The 25,108-nt window shown below is 41.4% G+C and overlaps 1 protein-coding gene and 1 pseudogene across 1 annotated transcript in view; both read left to right on the forward strand.

Annotated features, from left to right (window-relative positions):
• The first annotated feature begins 1,302 nt into the window (after positions 1-1,302).
• Positions 1,303-25,108, forward strand: part of LOC147031698 (uncharacterized) — a 49,018-nt gene continuing 25,212 nt past the window's right edge. Inside the window, exons 1-10 of the mRNA XM_085849861.1 lie at positions 1,303-1,351; positions 1,435-1,552; positions 1,698-1,854; positions 2,439-2,525; positions 4,578-4,643; positions 4,818-5,251; positions 5,402-5,580; positions 18,391-18,507; positions 18,791-18,959; positions 19,131-19,218. Of these exons, the coding sequence (XP_085705987.1) occupies positions 1,303-1,351; positions 1,435-1,552; positions 1,698-1,854; positions 2,439-2,525; positions 4,578-4,643; positions 4,818-5,251; positions 5,402-5,580; positions 18,391-18,507; positions 18,791-18,959; positions 19,131-19,218 (1,464 nt within the window). The remainder of the gene's footprint in view (positions 1,352-1,434; positions 1,553-1,697; positions 1,855-2,438; positions 2,526-4,577; positions 4,644-4,817; positions 5,252-5,401; positions 5,581-18,390; positions 18,508-18,790; positions 18,960-19,130; positions 19,219-25,108) is intronic.
• On the forward strand, positions 6,256-9,937 carry LOC147031699 (uncharacterized; annotated as a pseudogene).

Genomic DNA, 25,108 nt, shown 5'->3' on the forward strand with positions numbered 1-25,108 from the left:
CTTTAATCTCGATTACTCATCTCTTTTCATTCCTTGTTTTGCTTTTACACGTTGACCGACCTGTTGGCTTCGTGTGCCTGCTCTTGGTGTTTCATTGGTGAAGAAGCTTGCCAGTTACACCTTTTTATCGGCTTCACTCGTCAATGTCATTTAACCTTACTATTCTGGAGAGTCCAATGAGTGTTAAACTGCTGTTCATATCTGCACTCTAGGGTTTTCCTGATCTTCTATGGTGTGTGACAGTCTGCTTTATCACCAGGTTTAATTGGACCTCCAGCAACGTAACAAACTGTTCTCATAGTTACGTTAGCTTTTCGATTGTTTTCACATGGCAGGGGTGTTGATACGGCCCAATTTGCCTTTTTGGCTGCGATACAAGGCAATATCACCTTCCAAGGCAAAAAGGTTTCATTGGACATATCATGTACGTGTCTTCATTGCTAAAACTCCACTGGAGAGCGTACTTGTATTTTTCTTGAAAGTCAATCAGCCAGTAAAAGGTAATGGAATAGGACGTCATTGGTATTCTCACAATAGCCACCATCTTTTGAACCACTCTAATATTGTATTGTATAAGTTGCATGCAATGACATCATGATAGAGAGATTGGCTCAAGGGTTATAATGTACTTTTCAGCATGATGATCTAGTTTAGATTGTGCATTATTGCATCCTTGACAAGATGAAGCATCCACAAGTATGTATATACTGCAGAAGACCACACCCTGCAGGAGACCAAGCTGTGCAAGAGGCCATACAAACCCCTGCTACAGTCTTTCACATCGTAGTGAGCACAGAATAGTTCTTCAACTTTGTGTGCTCTGTTTAAATCTGTCATAAAACTGTAGTTATCTCGACAATTCAGATATTATCGGTGGCATTTTGTCAGTTTTAGACACCCATTCAGGAAAAGCACACTCTACATTTCTCGAAGAAGGTTTGGGTCTTGTAATCACAGTACATTCGTCTTTATTGTGAGACGCAAACACTGAAGTTTTACTTGAGGTATTAAATAAATTATGGCTCTTTCCCAAACTCGAACTGTTCTCGAGAGGTTTTCAAGGAGGGACTTTTACTCATTGCCGATCCGTTGCTTTGTATGAGGACTTCAAACTGACAAGAGTGCATTTGTTTTGGGACTTTGATATGCTTTTAATCATGCTGAACTCGTATGTTTTATAACAAGTTAACCCCCCTACTTCCATGTTACAGCATCAGATACACACAGCAAAAGAAAGACAAAAAGCCAAATTAGGGGGCTGGAGTCGGGTACCAGTTAACCACATTAAGTAATAATGGTACGATGAACCATGATCACTCGTCCAAGAGTTCCCAGCTTTTCTTTCCCAATGGTGAGCAGCATGAGTGATCTGACAGAAGTTTGTGGTGTTGCGTGTGAATTTCTTGTTGATCCTGTCCTGTTGCTTACATACAGGAAGTCAGACCAAAGAATGCATCAAGGCAATATTCTTACATTCTCTCCCGATTAAGCCTGCCGCACATTTGCTGACGTTCGCCGATGCGACGCAACAAGACCGTCGGCGACGGATCTTGTACAATCTCGTTTTGGCATAGACTGCCACACATTATGTGACTGTTGACACTATTATCTTGAAACAAAATGGGATTGAAGAAGAAATGCAGAAAGAGGACGAGAAGGGTGAAAGAGCTCTCAGCATTGTTGCTTTGGTGTCCAAGGAGAAAGAAGCCCCTGTGGTTACAGCCCTGGGTGGAGAGAAGGCCGGCTCACGGAGTGTTCAACAACTTGCTGGTGGAACTTTGTGCAGAAGTTGAGCATTCTTATGCTAACTTCCAGAGGATTCATCCGACACTCTTTAATGAACTGGTGCAGTGGGTCAGTTTGTGGATAGTGAGGAGGAATACGACATTTGGGGCGCCATCTCAGAGCTGCCGAGAGAGTCTCAATAACGTTTCGTTTTTTTTTTGTCATTCCGCTTTGAATATGATTTACTACTATAGTCGTACAAGTCGATAAAAATTGATCCGTCCACAGTTGAGCTGGGTGTCTTTCTCCTCTGACCAAAAGGCTGCCGGAGTGACGCTCTGGCCGGAAGTCACTGAAAGCTGAAGTTAAATTGGTCAATACATTGCGCCGCGTCGACGATCGTCGTCGACCGCCGCACACTATAAGACGATGCATGACTGTTGCAGATAACTAGTCGTAAGAGTTGAACATTATTCAACTATCGCCGATGTGCCTGAAAACCTTGTTGACGACGGTCATCAACTGCCGCACATTACGCTATTATCAAAAACTTTCACAGACTGTCTTGTGGCATTGCGTTGGCTCGTGCACAGTGTGCTTTAGATGTTTCATTTGTATTGTGCAATCGTTTGACAGGTGTTTATTCAGGTTGAATGGTACTGCGGGACAATGCATTGTGTCATTCATATCTGTGCCATGTGTGTCACAGATAGGTCAGTGAAAGAAGGGAAAAGGAGTTCTTACGAGACGGTGCAAGGCAGGATGGTGGAAAAGCTGGCTCTCATGTCTGCATCCTGCATGTGAGAAATGGGGCCTTTACAGGTGTATACTCTCTCTCACTCTCTCTCACTCTCTCTCTCTGTCTGTTCGGGGCATGTAAATCTCGCTCTTGCACTTTTCTCTCTCAATTCTTCATTATTTCAATCAACCTGTCACAAATTCCATTGAATACTCTGATATATTTTTGTGTTTCTTGGTTTGTGTTTTAGTTCCATTTTTCTCCATTCTTACAATTTCTTCTCTGATTTATTTCGTAAAAGAAAATTGTATTCTCATCACCATTTATTACTTCTGTGACGGTGGATGGAGGCTATGTTTTCACTGCTGTTTGTCTGTATGTCTCTGTGAGCAGGATACAGTATCTCAAAAGGTTATGGATAGATTCGGATGAAATTTGGTGGATAGGTTGGGTTTGTGATAAGGACAAATTTTTGGTTTTGGTGAAGATTTGGATCCGGATGATATTTTTTAAGTGATTCGTCACCATTGAGAGATATGGCCAAAAATTAGAAAAAAAAACACGATAACTCAAAAAGTTGTGGACGTATTATGACAAAACTTGGTGAACAGTTTGGGTGTGTGACAAGAACGAATTGATTCAATTTTGGTGAAGATCTGGATCCAGGTCTGTAGACGAGAATTTTTAAATTTATAAATGATTCCTCACAATTGAGAGATAGGGCCAAAAAACGAGATCTCAAAAAGTTGTGTACGGATTATGACAAAACTTGCTGGATGAGTTGGGTAAGTGACAAGGACAAGCTGATTTGATTTTGGTTGAAGTCTGGATCCGGCCTGTAATTGCGATACAAATCGTAAACTGTTGAGTCTGGCGGAGGTATGCGCCCTACTGAGTGCCTTTTAAGGATAATATTGGGATGTGATTGTGTAAGTCTTATTAACTCTGTTGTCTTGTTGAAAGTCAGCTTTAAGTCCAAAACAGTTGTTCGACTGTTGAGTTGCAGAAGTTCTCTCTTACCGGTGAATACTTCCGTTTTAAAATCGTGCTTGTGGTGCTGGCCTCTTAAATTGCTTGAGTTAATCCACCCCTTTTTGTCACACTGGTAACAGCTGGTTGTTAAGCTTTATTTATCCTTCTTGTTGCTTTGTGTTTCTAGTTTAAAGCAGATCACTACCTCTTCCTGTCTTTCCAACACATTATGACGTGTCAACATACCTTGCTTAATCACTTTAGAGACAGGTCAATCTACATGGTATGTGTGTTAAAATAAAATAAAGATAGGAAAGTTTGGCTCATTTCATCCCATTCTCCCGTCTTTCCTTATACATTCCCCTTCCCCATCAATCTTTCTCATATGTATGTGTTGTCAATAACTGCTTCCAGGGAAATACAAGCTGTCCATAAAAATGGTGAAAAAATTCACAAAGAAATTGTTAACCTTCCTTGTACAGTCATTTTTACAATCGTCCAATGATACAAGAGGAAACTTCGCTCTCCTTTTTATGCTAAGACACAGGATTGGATCATTTAGCCAATCGTGCTTTGACACACACCTATCCCAGTATCAAGATGCATATAAAATACGAACACCTCGGGTCGTGTGGAATACAAAGTGAACAGGACAGGGGAGAGGGGGCAGAGGTGGGGGATGTTGAGAAGTAGATGACTTGGAACGTACAAACAAACATTTTGGACTCGTTTAAATTTTTGTGTCGAACAATGAAAAAAAAAATAGCTGATTGACAAGGCACTGCAGACCGACACAGAACTTGCAAAACTTGTTCCTACCTGCCCAATTATCTAGTCATCTGTATCCTTCTACTCCTGTGTCTCTCCATTTCGATTCGAGCCTATTTTGAATTGATCAACTGTCCCTACCTTCATCAATGTGTTTGATGGACTGTTCAACATACCAATTACTCTGAGTATAAATTAGCACAGATTTATTTTTGTTCTCACTGTTTTATTCTTAACTTCCATTTTATGCCCTCAGTCTTATCATGATTGTAATGAATCTTCACATTGCAGTTGTTGTTATTTTAAACATCTTCCTCAGCTCTCATGCTTGTAATGCTCATTGTTGTTTATTCCAATTGTGACTTTTTTCTAGGCCGAACAAGACCAAGACACATCACAGACGCCTCCCAGCGAGTTGACGAAGCTCTGCTCCACCCAGGTTTGATTTGAAGCTTTCAGTTGCTTGGTGATTCTCACTTCAATTTGCTCGTTTGCAAATATAGCTTGGCTTCAGTCACCTGGATGTTTAGCCTTCACTTACAACCAGGACTCTGCTTATTCTTTTATTCCACCCCACCCCCCTTACTCATACCCACACCTGCCTCCCCATTAGGTAATGTTAGAAATGGAAGATTACACGCCGCCCCCACCACCGCCCCCTGTCACCCCGACCCCTCGAGAGCGTAGAGGTGGACGGGGGGACAAACGGGGAGGGGCGGCCAAAGGTACAGGAGGAGGAGGAGGAGGAGGCGGTGGTGGTGGTGGTGGTGGTGGTGGTGGTGCTGCTGCTGCTGGTGGAAGTGGTGGAGTTGGGACTGGGGGGAGCCTAAGAGATGAAGGTAGTTGCCCATATGCTGGTCCCCAACGCCGAAACTACAGTCCAAATCGACAGGGAGCTGTTCGGACAACAAGTTCCCAGTCATCTGCTCCTCCTCCTCCACCATCAGCTGTTGGGGCACCACAACCACCACCTCAATCTGGGCCTGTTGGATCTCCTTGTGCCCCCCTGCCACCAAGGGGCCGAGGATCACCAGCTGGCACCCAAAGGTAAGAAAAGGTTTATTTTAAAATTCTGAAAGGGAAATTGATTATTTTGATTCATATGATGAGGTGGGGGGGGGGGGGAAGACGGTCAAAGAAAATGTGAGTGTACTCAGAAATAATACAACAACCAATCTTTAAACTTCTATTCCACAGTCCCAAGTTGAAGAGAGATGGGGCAGTGAAATCCCCTCCACGGCCATCCCCACCCCCTGCGCTTCTTTCAGCCAATCAGGTGTTGGCACCAAAAGGCGGAGCACGTACACAACATGCCATGCGAGTGAAAGGTCCAGGAAAACGAGAAAGAAGCCCCTCATTGGATGGGGGCTCACGAGGTAGAGAGACCTAACTGCTTGATCCCTATCTTCTTTATATTCATCATGTACAAATTAGGATATGAGATGTAGATCATTGTTATTTTTCTTGCACCAAAGCACCACCCATCAATTGTTTTTGCACCAAAATCAGGTTCTGCAACATATGCAATTCAATTTATTCTTCATACAGTGATTTTCATTTTTAATAAAACCTCACAGTGCAATACAAAGAAGAGTAAGTATTAAAAATGAGTAAGCAATATATTGATAACAACAAGGGTAGAAATTAATTCAAAGCAACTAATGAAAAGATAAGATTTACAATAAATTTAAAAAGTGTGACTGATGAGGCAGTGAGGATTGTGAAAGGCAGAGAGTTCCACAGTCTCGTAGCTTAAATGTAAAATTATCAATCATGAACAGTCTTCAGCTTGGTGCCGTGAACGCTGAGAAACGTCCCGGTGCTGGACTGTCGCTTGTCTGCAGGGGTGTAAGGTGTGATAATGTCAGATGTATAGTCTTGGAGATGTTGGAGTTGGCCGACAGGTTGGTCGGGTTCACGCTGAGAAAATGTACCTTAAGTACCAAGTGCAATGTTGATTTTCTTCAAGTAAGAGTTTACGTTGCTCTAATGTTCACTTTCATTTGTACACTGGAAATAGGCAAATTGTATTGAATGAGTGCACTGTAACATTCCACTGTACATGTGGTTTAGTCTTGAATTGTGACGTTATGACTGTTTGAAATAACAAACTTGAACCAACAAAACTTTGTGAAACTAAATGAGTGTTAGTCTAGTAGGAAGAGGGGGGTATCATGTACCCCCCGGAAATATACTTCTAATCAGTGTTTCTAGATTGGAAAAAGTGTGTAGAAAATGATGAGCTATGTTAAAAAGTTGTCAAAATGTCCCACGTATCATTTTAATGCAAATTAGTGCCCCCATTATCGAAAAAATCTAGTTTCACTATATCTCAGCCAATATTGCAGATAACTGAACAAATAAGGTATCGAGACCAACGTTTTGATGGTCAAAGATCATAATAAAACTATTCCTGAAGTGGCCACATGTATCTCTGGCATGCTATTAAGCAAATTAGTCCTGCCATTGCTGCCATTTCCTATTTTCATAAATGTATTCAATACCTCCATTAAGAGTTCTGCATCTTCGTCGATGCCAACTGATTTTGCTGGGTATTCAACCTCCAAACCAACAAGGTAAGAAGTTAACTCAGCTACACACACACACATGTGGATGTCAGTTTCTGCATGGAACCAGAAACAGGCAGCATCACAGCTGAGTTAGCTAGCGCCATGTTAGTTATAGCTAGCCTCTTAAAATCTACGTAGGGTTCTAGCTTAATTGTTGTTATCACTGCTTGTATCCCAAAAACATTTGTTAGCATCAAACATTAGGCCACTGTAGAACATGATGGTTGCAATCAGAACATCTGTTATCAGATTGAGAAGTCCAGATTTCATAACAGGGCGCCTTTAACATTAATGGTGATTTCTCATTCATTTCTCTAACAGTGGTGGCAGAAGTAGACATTAAGCCGGCATGCCCAAAAGAAAACGGAGTGTAGATCCTGCAGCTCACAAATGCTCTCCTCCTGCATGCATCCTTCATGTGCCATCCATGTCTGATCATGGTCATTTTACACCCCTCACTAAAATCAAAGGAACTGCTACAGAAAAACTACAACAGCTTCAGAAGATCTGGGATTGACATCTCCATCAATCACACGAGTCCCCATATCGTATGCAATCAGTGTGTGACCAGATCCCTACAACTCTCCCCGATGACCTGGAAAGTGTTGGGTATCACCGCAACTGTTATCAGTGCTTTACTGGCAACCTTCAGCTTCTGGGAGATGATACAGAACCAGAACCATCAACCTCACAGCGGCATCACTCCCCTCGTAAATCAGGGGGTTCTGCTGGACCCATCTTCCTGCCAGAGTGCATTTTCTATGACAAAGTTGAGATCAAAGATGGTCATTGCAAAACTGAGAGACCTGTATACTTCATATCTTATAAGAACAAAGAAAATGCATGGGAGCAAATTGAATCACGGCCTGAGAAAATGGGTCTAGTTCGACTTCATAGACAAGTGAAAAGCAAAGACCTCTTTCCTTGTGAGGCCAAACACCATCCGTCATGCTTTAAATCTTTTCGCACAGCATTCGCTAACTAGGAGCGCGGGACTTGCAGAGCCGAAGGAGCAAAAGATACCGAGCAGGCTTGCATGTCAGCCGCCCATGAAAAGGCATTCGTCTCGGTACTGAAACACATTGAAACTCAGGTCGTCCGACAAAATGAGGTCCTACAGCTATCTTCCTTGCGCTTGCTCTATATCGAAGAACTTAAATCGAATGGGTACGAGAACTCAAATTATCGCTCCGAGAAACTACTGAAACGCCTACAGAATGACCCAATCAAGGAGAATATCCACTTCACGAAGGTTGATCATGACAAAGCTGATACCATTTTTTTCTGGCTTGTGTACAGCTCGAATATCACCGTTTCCAATGCTCTTGCACGAGCTAACACTCTCGGAAGCACAGATAAGTACCAAAACGTTGCTCTCCTATTTCGTTAGAATATTCTACAGGCTTTCAAAGAGTCCAGAGACCAACCCTGGCCGCCAACAGCTGACGACATGGAGCTCACTCCTGAAAATATCCCACCCCCAGACCTTGTCCGGTTCCTCAGAATGGTTATGGCTGGCAAGGAAGACATGGAGATTGAAAAGATGAAGCGTCTGGTATTCTCCATTGGGCAAGACCTGTGCCGTGCAGTGTCAGAGGGAAAATGGAAGTTACCAAAACACATTCTACTCTGTGTGACTGTCAGGCACTTGTTCCGAAGCAGGCAGCTCACTATGATATTACACAGGCTTGGCCACTCTGAGAGCTACGATTTCAGCTTAGAGTTGGAAATTGCCCTGGCCCAGGTCCTGGATGAAGTCTCAACCTATCAAACACCCCAAATTGTGACAGGAGAGGGCAACCTCATATTCCACTGTGAGTGGGATAACTTGAACAAAACTACTACCAATGTGCATGGCAGCAACATTGTCAACAGTGCTGGGGGAATCATGGTGCAGGAAGTCAAGCCTGGGTTCGAGAGCAACAAGGTTCGAATGCTGACTATCATCGACAAGTCGCAACAGCGTAGCCTGAAAGTCGACACACTAAAAACTCTCCCACCCTTGCACTTCACTCGCGTTGGCCGAAAGTTTCCTGATGGCTCATCATTCACACCGCCTGCAGAGAATGACGTAGTCTATGCTATTAAGATACAAGAGTACTACATCTGGCTCTTCAGCAGGTATATCAGAAGCAGCGGCAAGCAGCCCGTGTCTAGACTTGGGGGCTTCACCTCTGCAACTGGTACTCCCCCACCCAGAAAATCAACAGTGGACTACTTCACGCCGATCCTTCAACCGATCACTAAACAACACTTGTTCGTGAGCTACTGAAGCGTTCTGAGATAGCCACCGCTGAGGTGGGTCCTGAATACATTTGATCTGGATGTCTGTTTGAAAGCTCTACCCATCATCTGGCGTTGGCCAGATGAATTTGCCAGTCATGTGGTCATGATTGGGCCCTTTCACACATCCATTAACTACATCGGGATGCTCACAGGCCACAAAATGCGGGGTTCTGGATATGCAGAGATTCTGGTTGAGGCACAACTAGTGACAACTGGATCGATCAAAGGTGTTCTCAGTGGAAAGGCCTACGCAAAGTCCCTCTTTTGACTACTGGACTACTGGAACTCGGTGACTCCTGGAATGTCAAGCCTGAGGTGCTGAGGCAGTTGGAGCAATTCACCTGTCTGATGTATGGACAGAGTCGTGCATCTTCAGTGGACGTCGTCCGTGCCAAGTTGCTACGCAAAATGGTTGGGGAGGACAAGAAACTCACTTCCAAGTCTAAGGTCGACCTGGCTCGCCTTCCTCCATTCCACTCTGTTCTGAAGCCGCACGTCCAACGTGTGAACCACCGTGTCGCCTTGTACAAGCGAGCTGATGAAGCTATTCTGGAAAAGCCAAAACCCTATGATGAGGGGCAAGGATGGATGAGGACTGATGAAGGAGTGTTGAAACAAGTATGGTCCTGCGGTCCTGTCCTACCAACCTCGCTGGTTGATCTCCTGGACATTGGAGAGCGTGAACAGGAAGAGGAGGAGCAAGAGGAAGGCAAGGACGAGTTGGACTCTGATGATTTCATTGAAAACGATGAGTGATTCATAGTGGAGAAGCATTTACCTGACTGTTTATCTGGAATAGGAAAGAGAAGAAGAGTTCTATTATGATGTTTGACCCTTGTACTACAAAATAAATAAACATTGGTTAAAACCACAACATCTGTCTAGACACCTTGTTTGTTCAGTTTTCTGCAATATGGAGTCTTTTAATTGGTAAAAATGTGATTATTTTGTAATGTTGGCACTAATTTGCATACTAGCATGACACAGACACATGTGATCACTTTAAGAATAGTTTTAAATTATTCTTTAAACTAAAACTTTAAGATCATTAATAATTAGATAACTTAGAGGGAAGAAAATCAAGTTTTGTGGAAAACTAGCTGGCCTTCCCTTACCGAACATCATTTATTAATTCAAAAGAGGTGCATTATTACGTGAGCTGGATGTCTGTTTGCATGAAGCCCGATTGTTTTTGGAGGAAGGTGGTGGGGGTGGAGAGGTCCTGGGGCATGCTTCTCCAGAAAGTTTTATGAGGAATGAACTTAAATTTGTGAGTTCTGGTGACATGTGCGAGCAAAATTCACACTTCCATGAATGTCTCTGGGCCATTCATAATTACTAGTTTAAAAGCACATAAGCAGCCTTTTTGTTACAGTGCATTATTCATATTGAAGCCAGTATAAGTGATCAGTGTAAACTGCTGGGTGGTTGATAACATCATGATCCATAGTTGACCTCTCAAAATCGTTGAATTGGCAGCTTGGCCTTTTAGCTATGATTAGTTAAGCAAAGCAACAAATTACCATTTAATAGGATATTGACAGGCTTTATATAATGAGGGCACAGTTAGTGAGGATAGACCATAACCAAGTAAGTTGCATTTTTTTTTCAAAAATGTATTTTGTGTACAAGGAAACAGAAAACTGAATTGGTCTTGGTCTCCGTTTCAATTTCCCTCTCTTTCTTCTCTGTTCTCTCCACCAAAGCGAGTAACCTCAAATGCCTCTATCCCTCTCACTTTAGGCTTTCTTTTCCATTCCTTCACTGTATGTAAACTATGTTACCTTTAAAGTTTCCACACTTTCATAAACGTCATTATTCTTTTTACTGAAATTCTATTTCCCTTTTTCTTTCTCCAACTACCGTATTGTGTTTTTAATGAACTTATTAATTAGTTCAATTATTTATGTATTTTTCTTCCTCCTTCTCATTTGGTCTTCCCAAAATTTGTTGTATTGTTTGTGCATGAAGCTTTTTCATCTTTTTTTATTTATTTTTATTTTAATGTGATGCTTCATTTATTTATTTACTTCCTTTCAATCTTTTTGTGCACTTTTCTTGAAAAGCAGACTGGGCATGTAAAATAAAAAGCTGTTGAGTGGTTGATCCCATGTTTAATGGGTCAAAATCTTGACGATGGCAGGAACCTTTGGTCTTTAAAAAATTTATTCTTTTTTTTGTCTTAATTTTTTGTAGTTCTTTAGCTGGCTATGTGGTTCATGTTATGTGTTTATGCATATACCTCATAAAAATAGTTCAGCAAATTAATTTTCATGGATTCTCAAATAATCAAATTTATAATTTTCAATAGACTTTTAAGTACCTGCAGTTATTGCATTGCTCTTTCTGTAAGGTCATTACCTTCCCAACCATGGTCAGGGCATGATCCCAGCCACACATAAATTGATATAGCTGAAATTGATATACCTGAAATGGGACTCAAGGTGGGCTTTTTTGTGTAATGGCTTCCTTCTTGCCACCCTACCATACAGGTCAGACTTGTGAAATGATTGGGATATTGTTGTCACATACACAAAGTGACCAGTATTTGCCATTAAGGCCTGTTGTTCTTTCAAATTTTCCATTGGCCTCTTGGTGACCTCTCTGATCAGTCTCCTCCTTGCTTGATCATCCATTTTGGAGGGACGGCCTGATCTCGGCAAGGTCTTGGTGGTACCATACGCCTTCCACTTCTTAATGATTGTCTTGACTGTGCTCCAAGGGATATTCAAAGCCTTTGAAATTGTTTTATACCCATCCCCTGATCTGTGACATTCCACAACATTATCCCAGAGGTCTTTTGAAAGCTCCTCATTTCTCACGGTTGAGTCTTTGCTGTGAAATGCACCACCCAGCAGAGGAAGCCTATAGAAACAGCTGATTTTATTCTGAAATAATCAGAATCACTACATTTTCACACAGGTGGAGGCCAGTTAGCTTGGTGTGTGATTTTAAAGGTGATTGGTTACACCTGAGCAAATTTATAATTGCTATTATAAGGGGGTGGACATTTATCCAACCAAGATATTCTCGTTTTGTATTTTTAATTAATTTTATGAAATTTGTAGAATTTGTTTTTCACTTGGAAGTTGTGGGTTCTGATGTGTAAATGAAGGTGGAATATGTCTGATTTAATGCAATTTACCTCCAGGTTATAAGGCAACAAAAGATGAAAATTTTGAAAGGGTGTGTAGACGTTCTATAGGCACTGCATTTCTGAAGATTGATAATCAAGTTTGACTCCAGTGATTCCATGACCGTCTGATGAAACTCTTGAATTCATCAGACCACAAGATATTGCCCCAGAAGTTAATAGTCTCTTTATACAGTTATGACACAAAGTTTACGTGTTCAGTGATCTGCACATGCCATTAACTTTCATAGGAAAATACCAATTCTGCCTCAGGTGCATTAATTTGACAGTGGCTGGGATCTCATGCATCAACCATGGTCAGAAGGGCAATAAACTCACAGCAAGGAAAATAGAGTAACTGCAGTACTTATAATCGAGTGAAATGTTTTTATTTGATAATTCATGAAAATGCAATACGTCTAACTTTTTGTGAGCAGTATATTTCTTGTTGCCAGTCCCTATCCCCTTGTCATTTCCTTTGTTTATCTTTACATACCTTACATGCTATCGCTCGAGGTGAATTACTACTGTATATCTCATTCAGACTTTGCCTAAACATAACTGCTTCACTTATCTATTCACATTTCCTAATTGTACATGCTTGTATGAGCACATTTGTCATTTTGAAACAATTATTTTGGAGTACAATACAAGTCAAAATAATCCTCGACATCTTTTTCCGTCTTTCTCAATAGGAATTCCAGCATTGTCTTAAAATAAAATACTTTATGATGATCATCTTCCGTTATTAACTTTATAACTTCTTTCTGCTTCACTCACTTGAATGGCTTTTCTTTCCATTGCACCATCTCAACTTTCTGCGATACTGCATAGTTATCTTCTGTTTTACGAGGTGTGTTCAAAAAGTATTCAACCTTAATTTTCGTGCGTAAACAAATGAAGCTAGGGAGGCGTGGTTTGGTGCATGTATGTAGGCGATCTTAATTCGTATGCGTAAATATTTTCCCGCCTGCAGAAGCTGTCAGTCGCCGACAGACCACCGATGAGTGAGGAAGTGTAAGTGAGTGCCGTCGGATTTTCGTTTTTGACAAAATGACGGATCACTGTGGTCTCATTGCCAGTGATCACTGTGTTGAAGAAGTTGGGATCGCTGTTCACAGTCTCCAGCATGTCCTGTGCGATCTCCAAACGGAGTTGCTTCTGCTCGATCGTTAGCAGCTTTGGCACGAACTTCGCTGAGATTCTCCTTAAGCCCAAATCCTCAGTCACAATGGAAGGAACGGATCCACTGCTGACGCCTGCCTCATCTGCAAGTTCTCTGATCGTGATTCGATGATCCTGCATCAGCAGGGTCCTCACTTGGTCAATGACGATCTCATTTCGGGATGTTGAGGGCCTACCAGAACGTGCTTCTCTTTCCACTGATGTGCGACCATCTTTGAAGTGGTTGTACCACTCTTTTATCTGTGTGGTGCCCATTGCTTCGTTCCCGAAGGCCTGTTGAATCTTGTGGATCGTTTCCACTTGGGAATCGCCAAGCTTTACACAAAATTTGATGCAGTAGCGTTCCTCAAGTTTTTCCTTCATTTTGTCAAAAACGAAAATCCGATGGCGCTCACTTACACTTCCTCACTCATCGGCGGTCTGTCGACGACTGACAGCTTCTGCAGGCGGGAAAATATTCAGACATACGAATTAGGATCGCCTACATACGTGCACCAAACCACGCCTCCCTAGCTTCATTTGTTTACGAACGAAAAATTAAGGTTGAATACTTTTTGAACTCACCTCGTATGTCTTTTTTAATTATTCCTTCTCTTAAGCGCTATTCGCTAACACAGTTCTACCCACCTATGTTGACATCACTGAGACTGAGTAGATTTTCTCAATGTAAGTATCTTTTCAGATAAGTGGACAAAAGAAAAACTCACACACATTCGTTGTTACCTCTGCCACCGAAGGTGAAGGAGGTAATGTTTTCGCCCATTTGTCTGTTTGTTTGTTTGTGTGCAGGATATCTCAAAAAGTTGTGGACGGATCCTGATGAAATTTTGTGGACAGGTTGGGTGTGTGACAAGGACGAATCGATTCGATTTTGGTGAAGATCCGAATCCAGATCTGGATATGAGAATTATTTAATTTTTAATGTGATTGTTCACCATAGAGAGGGCCAAAAACGATATCGTACTGTATGGCATGATATTTCAAAAATGTAATGGTTCCTATATGTTCTTATGGATCAAGCATTGTGTGGCAGAGGTAAGCGCTTAACCGAGTGCCCTTCTACTTTTTATTTTGTTTTACAATAGCATTTATTGATTGCAATGAAACAAAAATATGATTTGAAAACATTAGATGTTGAATTAGAAATATTAATTATGTCACATATCAGGATTTCAAAAAACAAGGTTTAAGATCAATAAAGTCAGGTACTGTAAGACCCCAGTTTACGTCGTGCATGTGTTACTACTACATGCGACGAATTTCGAAACCACCAAAATCAAAGCAATTTTTCTCATAATAATTAAGGGGAAATTCATTCCTCACTTCACCGTTTCAGGTATTATATTTTGCTTTTTACCTATGATATTACCCTTTTTTGATTAACGGCAGTTGTATTCAAGTACAAATACATATACATTATCAGACATATTTAAGTAAAAATAGACCTCCTCCGGAAGCGGTCATTGGTGGTAGTATATGTATTCTTCTTCCTTCTTCAATGAGCATGGGCATATTTATCGATTGGAGGAAAACTTAATAACCCGGTAATGCATTAATACCAGCATCCAGTCAATGAATAACCTTGAATTTCACTTCTAAGGTAACACTATTACAATACCTCTTAGCCAATCTACAGTACAGTAGATACCTTGGAGACGCAGAACTAACCTTCCATTATGTGCAAAGCAAAGTACAACAGTTCTTTCGGCGATTTTGCGATCTTCTGATTTGGTACACGACATGGCCAAAAGTATGTGGACACGTGCTCATCCAACATCTCATTCCAAAATCACGAGCATTAATATGGAGTTGGTCCCCCCCCCCCCTCTTTGCTGCGATAACAGCTTCCACTTTTTTGGGAAGGCTTTCCATTAGATGTTGGAACATTGCTGCGGGGATTTGCTTCTATTCAGCCACAAGAGACAAGTGAGGTCAGGCACTGATGCTTGGCGATTCGGTCTGGCTTGCAGTCGGCGTTCCAATTCATCCCAAAGGTGCTTGATGGGGTTGAGATCAGGGCTCTGTGCAGGCCAGTCAAGTTCTTTCACACCTATCTGGACAAACCATTTCTGTATGGACCTCGCTTTGTGCTTGGGGGCATTGTCATGCTGAAACAGGAAAGGGCGTTCCCCAAACTGTTGCCACAACGTTGAAAGCACAGAATCATCTATAATGTCATTGTATGCTCTCGTGTTAAGATGTCCCTTCACTGGAACTAAGGAGCCTAGCCCGAACGATGAAAAACAGCCCCAGATCATTATTCCTCCTTCACCAAACTACAATTGGCACTATACATTCGAGCAGGTAGCGTTCTCATAGCATCCACCAAACACAGATTCATCCATCAGACTGCCAGATGGTGAAGGGTGATTCATCACCCAAGATAATGCATTTCCGCTGCTCCAGAGTCCAATGGCGGTGAGCTTTACACCACTCCAGTCGACGCTTGGCATTGAGCATGGTGATCTTAGGCTTGTGTGTGGCTGCTCGGCCATGGAAACCCATTTCATGAAGCTCTCGATGAACAATGCTTGTGCTGATGTTACTTCCAGAGTCGGTTTGGAACTCAGTAGTGAGTGTTGGAACTGATAACAGATGATATTTCCGCACTACGTGCTTCAGCACTCGGCGGTCCCATTCTGTGTGCTTGTGTGGCCTACCACTTCGTGGCTGAGCTGTTAGTGCTCCTTGACGTTTCCACTTCACAATAACAGCACTTACAGTTGACTGGAGCAGCTCTTACAGGGCAGAAATTTGACGAACTGACTTGTTGGAAAGGTGGCATCCTATGATGGTGCCATGTTGAAAGTCATTGAGCCCTTCAGTATAGCCCATTCTACCACCATTATTTGTCTGTGGAGATTGCATGGCTGAGTGCTTGATTTTATACACCTGTCAGTAATTGCTGTATCTGAAATTGCCAAATCCACTAATTAGAAGGGGTGTCCACATACTTTTAGCCATGTGGTGTACTTTAGCGATATATTCTGGCGTGTTTATCAGTCTCGTAAGTTCTGAAAAAACTCAAGAACAAAAGGTACGGCTTTTAAAATGACGGTAAGCATTAGTTGAGACGTCAAATATCGAGAAGTGGTATGAATAATGTAACGATGTATTTGCGAAACGACATAAAAATGTGCGACATAAACTGGGGTATTACTGTATCCTCTTCTGCATTATGAAATCCTGCCCAATTTCCTGAAGACAGGTCTTCCACGCCTCAAAGTGAGATGATGTTGGCAAACAGCATCATTCCGAATGTTTTGTACTCAAGAACATGCCGAATCTTGAAGCAACTAAGACATACTGCTGTTGGTGAAAGTTTCCACAAATACTTGATCAGCCATCGTCTTTGCCTTCTCAATGAACATCTCATGATCATATGTGATGATTGCATATTCGATGATTTTTTTTAATTGATTTTTTTTCAGTCTCAACTGTTCTGACTTTGTGATATTTATCCACCAGCATTTAATTTCTTAAAATATAGTTTCCATTTAATTCCAGTTTTCATCCATTCTGGTGCCCCAGTACAAATGTCGCTCGCAACATGGCTCCTTTACAGGCCAAACACACTTGTGTAAGCACACACATTCATGTACATTTACTCATATGTGCACATACCACACTCAAAAATCAATCAATCGTTCACTTACTTGCTCAGTGACTGACATGTCACACTTGAAGATAAGGGCCTATTGACATAAGTGGTAAACCACAATGGATGTACTGCTTTTTGGGAGTTGAAAAATTTGTCAACATAAGTGAGCCAAAATGTATATCCACATTTCTGTACATGGTAAGTTTAACATGTTCATATACAGGGAAGGGCCTAAGACTTTAATTTTTTTTATGAGATACATGGGAAATTGATATAAACATGTACAAGATAAGAGCATATGATTGTACACACTATTTGTCGACAGCTCTTCACAAAAATCACTTTATCATGCCCCCCCCCCCCTCCTCCCACTATGGCAAATTACACCATCTCTCAACCATGCTTGATTAAAATCGCCATCTTTTAAATTACTCATGAACAGAACCATCACCAACCCACTTCTTCAGACAAATTTTCACCTGTCCATTCATACCAAAACATGTATATTTATATATATTTCCCTTTTTTTTTGTCCTTTTTTTGTATGCATGATTGAGGCTTGTGGAAGAGCTAGAACAGAATGGAAGAGAACAAATTGGAAAGGGGAAAACACCAACAGCGGAGTGGGTGTGAGAGTGAGATCAAGGGGAGGGAGAGAAGGACACATGCAGGTAAACAAGCTGCACACAAGCTGAAGGAAACACAGCAAAAAAAGGAAGGGGGAAAGGGGATGGAACAGAAATGGAACAGACCAACTGACAACTAACATGAAAAGAAGTGAGGGAGAGGTGGAAAAATCTCAGTTAACCTGGAAATAGGGATTGCATGGGAATGGGATAATGTGGGGTAGAAGAGATCATGAGTATGGATTGGGGGTGGAGTGGGGGGGGTGACCTGAAGTAGTAGTGAACAGCTGTCTTGAAACCCTGGAGGGAGGAATGGGACTGAACAGGCTTGGGGAAGTTCAGACTGAACAGGCTCCACAGGAGAGAGAAAAGAGGAACAAATGAATGAAGGTGAGCATTAAGCCTGGATTTTGGGAGTTTAACAAGGCGAGGGTTATAGGCAGACTGTGTGCACCCTGCAGAAAACTTTGAGACACAGAACCAAGAGAGGCAGACGGTGCAAGACAAAAAATGAGGCGGTGGAATAGAGAGGCCACCAGCCTCTCCACAATGCGAAAATAACAGGCCTAGACACTCAGCTTTGTCACGGAAGATTCCAATGATTTTGATTCCTTGATTTCTACGACAACAAAGGCAAGGTGTGAGGCAGGGGCAGCACCCCAAAGAGGAGAGCAGTACTCCATCAAGCTTCTATAGAAGGCCTTGTAGGTTATCAAAAGTTGTGCACTTGTGCGTGCATGTGTTCATGCTTTTTAAGCCCATTTCTTTTTCTCTCCCTCTTGCAGGAATGACCGTGAGAGGCAGGAGGCGAGGAACCTTGGCACGCAGGCAGCCATATAGTGCAAGTGACTGGGGCTCAGGGGGAGAAAGTGATGAAGAGAGAGCACTTCTTAGCTCCCCGTGTATGTCATCAAGCCCTCGTTTTTGACTCATTATTTTATCCTTACATTGCCCTCTAGTGGACAAATTTTGTTTTCGGATTCCATGCTCTGCATGTGTTTTTGCTTTTCTTTTTACCTCTCGAATCTATGCATCACCACCACATTTTCAAGAAATGTGAATTTATTTTATATACAACATTCACTTTAATGTAATTTTCTGAAATGCAAATACTTAAGTGAGGACACAATATTCCTTTCATTTTATCTCATTTTTCATTGTTTTTGTTTTCACTCTCCCTCCCAGCCCACGTGGAAAGCACAAAAGGTACTCCGACGCAAGTGGGTGCAGCACTTCCAGCATCCTCTATCCTTTTGCCGCCACACAATTCCCTCAGTGATACAAAGGACCCCATTGTGGTGTCCAAACCTCTGCCTTCATTTCTATGCGTCTTCTCCACACAGCTCATCAACAAGTATGGAGGAACAAGCAATAAATGGAAAGAAATGAAAAAATAGAATGAATATAAATGGTTTGGCGGAGGAGAAAGAAAAGTGTAAAGGTAGTCGTTAAAGGAGAAGTGGAGAGAAGAGTGAGAATAAACTAATAACTTTGTTCTGTAACCTAACTGTTGTACCTTTTCAAGGGCGGCTGAAGCAGTAAAACTGGGCCAATCAGATTCGATCCTCTCCTTCCACCAACAAAACGCGACGTCAAGCTGTAAAATTCAGCGGGTAAGTATCCACAATGACCTGCTAACCTCATCTGAAATATACGAAACCGCCAAGTAAAACTTTATTTTCTTGGTTCGCAGGTTTTCTTTCATCTGAAATATAGTGCTGAAAATATGTTAAGGCTCAACAACGTTTTCTTATACTGTTTGTGTAAAACTTGAATTTGATATTTGATATCATTTACAACAAGAATCTGTATGATGTTCTCAACCATTTATTTTCAATTCCCGATAATGATAAATTGGCAATTTAATGTCAAGCACTACGCAAGCGATATTTTCATTGTTTTATATGATGTAATGAGTATGGTTTACAATATTACCCATTAAATATGCATTGCTGCCTTAATACGTAATGCACATCCAGTGCATTTACCAGGATCATTAACCCGCGCATGCAAAGTGAAAAGCGAGGCTAAGCAATTGGTTTATGTCCGCCCATCCATCTGTCTGCGTGTCTGTCCATCTGTCTGTCTGTCTTATCAGTTTATGATCGAGGATCCACTTATTAAAATTGAATGCTATAATTTGAACACAAATCGGAACCTGATTAGGGAGACAAGTTTCTCATTTTACTGCACTTTGGCTTTGAAAATCCTCCCGATCGCACATGCATAGAGAGGAGTGAGATAATATTTTTTACTCTGTCTGCTTAGCAGTCAAACAAAATTGAAAATCATTCCAAACAGGAAACTTACCATCTTTAAGGATGTTATAAAGGACACAAACAACAGGCTTGAATAACTAATGTGACGTGTTAGGGCGATGTCATAGACTCTGGGTAAAACGGTGGTAAAACCGAGAATAAATTTATTTATACACTTTTAAAACTCTTTGAAGCTTTATTTAAATTTAATTGTACACTTGAACCCTGGAGAACACAAATTTCCTTCATAATACTTTCAAAAACCATGCTATATATAGACATGTAGCATGTGAGAGGGTTACGGTGAAGAAAATGTCGATTGACGCTGCATTCTATGGTGATCAATAAAGCCACCATCTCGTAAACTGCGACTCAACGTCATCTTATTACAGTGTATCAGTATGGTGGATATAAGACCGATTCAGTCGTGCTGAACTTCTGGATTTTTTTTTTAATCGATCTTTAAAATCATTATTTTCTTAAAATTTAAGTATATACTTAAACACTGCCTTTGGTATCATGTTCTGTGAAATCTCTAGTTGTATTTGTGAGGGGAATCATGAGATGTAACAATGAACTACAGTGTTGCTGAAACAATAAAAAAACAGTCTAACATAATTTTGGGTGTTTCTCATCACTGAAAGACCCACAAAGTAAGGAATTCAAAGTATTTTGTGGCATCAAAGTAGAATGAAAAGTAAGCAAAATATTGAAAACTGTAAGGGCATTCTCAAACTGTATGGCTATTTGCAGGGACAAGTAGAACAATTTTGCATCCATTTATCCCCATCTTGGTGGTGGTGTTGGATTTTGCATCAAGAACCAAATTTTTCACTGTCTGTATACTGCATTCTTGCCTCCAAACCCTGAGTAGTACCTTTAGCTGTGCTTTGCCCTCTGTAACCACCTCATGTTTGTCTGCATGTGCACTGTTCTCCTAAGAGTGATGACTCTCTCTCTCTCTCTCTCTATCTCTCTATCTCTCTATCTCTCTATCTCTCTATCTCTCTATCTCTCTATCTCTCTATCTCTCTATCTCTCTATCTCTCTATCTCTCTATCTCTCTATCTCTCTATCTCTCTATCTCTCTATCTCTCTATCTCTCTATCTCTCTATCTCTCTATCTCTCTATCTCTCTATCTCTCTATCTCTCTATCTCTCTCTATCTATACAGTACCAGTCAAAAAGTTTGGACACGCCGACTCATTCAAGGGTTTTTCTTTATTTTTACTATTTGCTACATTGTAGAATAATAGTGAAGACATCAAAACTATGAAATAACACATATGGAACTCGAGGGGGAGCTTTATGAGTATCATGAGTATGGATTGGGGGTGGAGGGGGGGACCTGAAGTAGTAGTGAACAGCTGTCTTGAAACCCTGGAGGGAGGAATGGGACTGAACAGGCTAGGGAAGACTGAACAGGCTAGGGAACTCGGTAGAGTGCAAAACCTTCGCCGCCAATGCTGCTCGGTCACTCAAGTGAACCTGATATCCTATTCATTCAATTTGACATCAACAGTGCTCACAGAGTTATAGTTTGCAACTTTCCCTTTTACTTTTAATTTTTACATACTCAATTCATTCGTCATAACTAGATTCCTTGAGACAGAAATTGATTTTACATGGGTATATCCACCTGAAGTTCTAAAATCAGCCGCAATTATAATTTTGGCTTTTTTTTTTGTTGGAAATCACTTATAACATGTAGAAATGCAAAAAAAAAAAAAAATCGAAATTTTGTTGAAAAAAAAGTTGCGAAATTTTCCGTTTTTTTTTTCTCTAACAATTTTTTTTTTGGGGGGGGGGTGGAAATCACTTAAAACATGTAGAAATGCAAAAAAAAAAAATTCAAATATTTTTTCAAAAAATTTTCAAAAATTTTCATTTTTGTGTGGTATAATCGGGGTGGTTAGAGGAAGGTTCCTTTCGATATTCAGTGTGATGAGATATCCAATATGGCGGCTAGGGCAGCCATCTTGAATTTGGTTTCCAGACAATAACTTGAGAACGGCTTGACAGATTGATTTTATTTTCATGGGGGTATAATGGGGGTGGTTAGAGGAAGGTTCCTTTCGATATACAGCACAATCCGATATCCAATATGGCGGCTAGGGCAGCCATCTTGAATTTGGTTTCCGGACAATAACTTGAGAAATATCCCTGTGTCGTAAGAGGCAACCAGGGTTGCGTCAGGAAGGGCATCCGGCGTAAAATATGTGCCAAATCACTATGCGGATCATACGGATGATCCGCTGTGGCGACCCCGAACGGGACCAGCCGAAAGAAGAAGAAGACAATAACTTGAGAACGGCTTGACAGATTGATTTTATTTTCATGGGGGTATAATGGGGGTGGTTAGAGGAAGGTTTCTTTCGATATACAGCACAATCCGATATCCAATATGGCGGCTAGGGCAGCCATCTTGAATTTGGTTTCCGGACAATAACTTGAGAACGGCTTCACACATTGATTTTATTCTGGCGAGGTATAATGGGGTTGAGTAGAGGAAGGTTCCTTTCCAAAATGCCCATGCTGTGATTTTCACTGTGGCCGCCACGGCAGCCATGTTGAAATTGGTTTCCGTCAATTTTGAGAACGCCTTGTCCGATTAAATCCATTTTTGCTGGGTGTGTTGGGGTTGAGTAGAGGAAGGTTCCTTTCGAAATTGGGCATGCTGCGATTTTCAATATGGCCACCATCTTGAAATTGGTTTGCGTCAAGGGGCTGAGGGGTTACGCCCGCTTTGCGGTGCTATTTTGTAAATTATCAATTTTGCCTGGGAAATGAAAAAGTTTGCAAGAACTGTTGTTTGGAGGTTAAAGGGGCCATATGGACCAAAAATGAAAAATGGAAAACTGAAATCAATGGAAAAGTGTGCAAATAGCACTTTCAAGAATATAAAGAAAGGATTTAAACGGTTGCATCATACATATGCCTTGTCGAGCAGTTTCACTCTGTCCGGTTTCACAAGGTTTCACTCTGTCCGCAAAAGGGACAATGATCGCTTATCACTTGTGCAAAGCGGTGGATAAGCGAGTTCATGGGCAGTATCCAATGTGCTATTCTCCAATGGAGATCACCAACACGTTTTTGCACAGGTTTTTTTTTTATAGTGCCATCCCAAATTTGGGAAGAAAGGAGGAGTGTGTGGCAGGACTGTGGACCACTTACAAGGTGCTGGGGTAGACAAGGAAGGAAAATGAACTTTTAAACATTTATGATTTCCGGGTTTTACGGTTTTTACTGGAAAAGGAAAAAGAGCGGCCAAAATGTATTGGTTCTAACCTTTCAGTGACAGATAAAAGAAGGTTGGGGAAGGGGAAAAGACTCAGCTCAGAGGGAAGTACGGGATTATGCGACCTAGATTGGAAGGTGCAGTATGTACAAAGCACTGACCTTATACACTTGTCTATTTTGCGACAAGACCTAATGCCAGTCTCTAAGGCAATTGCAGCAACCCTTAGCCACTTATCATTGGCATTGTTTCTTAGGTGACACACTTTAGTTATTGATGCCTTGACAAATTTTCAGATAACGGTCCTGTTGTTATCAAAACCTTCAAACAGTGTGTTGTGAAACAGTGGCTCATTCAAAAACATGGATTGCTCATACGTAGTGAGATCGCGATGGCCTGTGAAAGCTTCCCAAGCATTTAACAGACTTTAATAGAAGGAAGGGAGTGAAGAAAAAGCAACCTTGGTCAAGTCCATTAAGAAAAGCTTCTCAGCATGACCAAAATTCTCAACTTGGCCAAAAATGTGGTTTTCAAGGTATCTCGAAGGTAAAAGTGGCTCATGAAAAAATGACCACATCGTACGAAGATGGAAGGCCATAATCCGGCACGATACATTGACAAGTTCTTGACCGCCCTCAGATATTGGTAAATTCAACTTTTCTGGTCGTCGCCAATGTTTTCTGGACCAGAAGAAGTGAGTAACACTCTTCTGTATTTCGTCAACCAAACCATTGGGTGGTTGCAGAGCCAGAACCTTGTGCCAAAGGATGGAGGTAACCAAGTTGTTTATCCCCAATACTCTGCCATGGTAAGACAATTGGCACAGTAGGGCTTTCCATTTCATTAAAAGTAGTTTGATCCATTCAGGCAAGTTTTTCCCAGTAATGCCTCGTGAAATTTCCAGGACCAAGAAAATTTCCCAAAAACTTGATCCCATCTCTCCTCCAGGTGACATTTGTGGGGAGAGATGGTGGTGAGGAGGGAGGTGTGGAGGGTGGGGGAAGTGAGGTGTAGTTAAGGGGCTCGAGCCACAGTGCTTCTGTTTTAGCCAGTTGATTTTTGCTGATGAGGCTTTGCTAAAGAACTCTGAACCATGCATCACCCTGGCAACATCATCAGAGTTTTTGATATAAACACATATATCATCAGCATAAGCAATGGTCTAAACCTCAAACAGTAAAACCAGATAAAGACGTGTTTAAGAGGGGTTCAAGGGATAGGGCATATTAGGCACCTGAAAGTGGACAGCCCTGCCTCACACCTCTTTCATTACAAAAAGGGGGCACAAGTTCATTGTTAATATTGAGGAGAGCAGATATATTAGAATAACATAAATGTATACATGATAAAATAAACGGTCCGAAAGCAAATCGTTTTAAGATTTCGGACAAGTATTCATGAGAAACCTAATCAAAGCCTTCTCCTGGTCAAGGAAAATGAGGCCAATGCTTTCATGACAAATGTCACACACATCAATCAAATCACTAATAACAGAAATATTATCATGGATACTACGAACAGGAACACAATAGGTTTGATTCATGTTTATAATGTCTTTTAAGAAGGGGGGAATGCACGAAGCAATAGCTTTAGAAAAGATCTTGTAATCCGTGCACAGTAACGATACTGGCCTCCACTAGGAAATGAGCAAGGGATCACCTTTCTTTGGAAGCAAGGAAATTACTGCCCTTCTGCAGCTTCATGGGAGTTCATTCTCTTCGAGGCTCTCCTGGAAGACTGAGAGCAGTTTGGAGCCAATTAGGCCCAAGAAAGATTCAAAAAATTATGTCGGCAATCCATCAAGGCCAGGTGATTTTCCTTTGCCAAGGCTCTCTAGCATGGTGGAGAGTTGCTCAGGTGTGAGTGGTTTATCCAGGCTCTGCCTTTGCCCTGGGGTTAAGGTGGAGATACCATCAAACAAATGGGAGACACCATTTAAATCAACCTTAGTTATTTTATAAAGGTTAGAGAAAATAATTGGCTTCCCTCTTGATTCCTTCAGGGTGA

Source organism: Eptatretus burgeri, chromosome 2 (assembly GCF_056783735.1).
Source record: "Eptatretus burgeri isolate ZD-2024b chromosome 2, Ebu_testis_v1, whole genome shotgun sequence".
Lineage (NCBI taxonomy): Eukaryota > Metazoa > Chordata > Myxini > Myxiniformes > Myxinidae > Eptatretus > Eptatretus burgeri.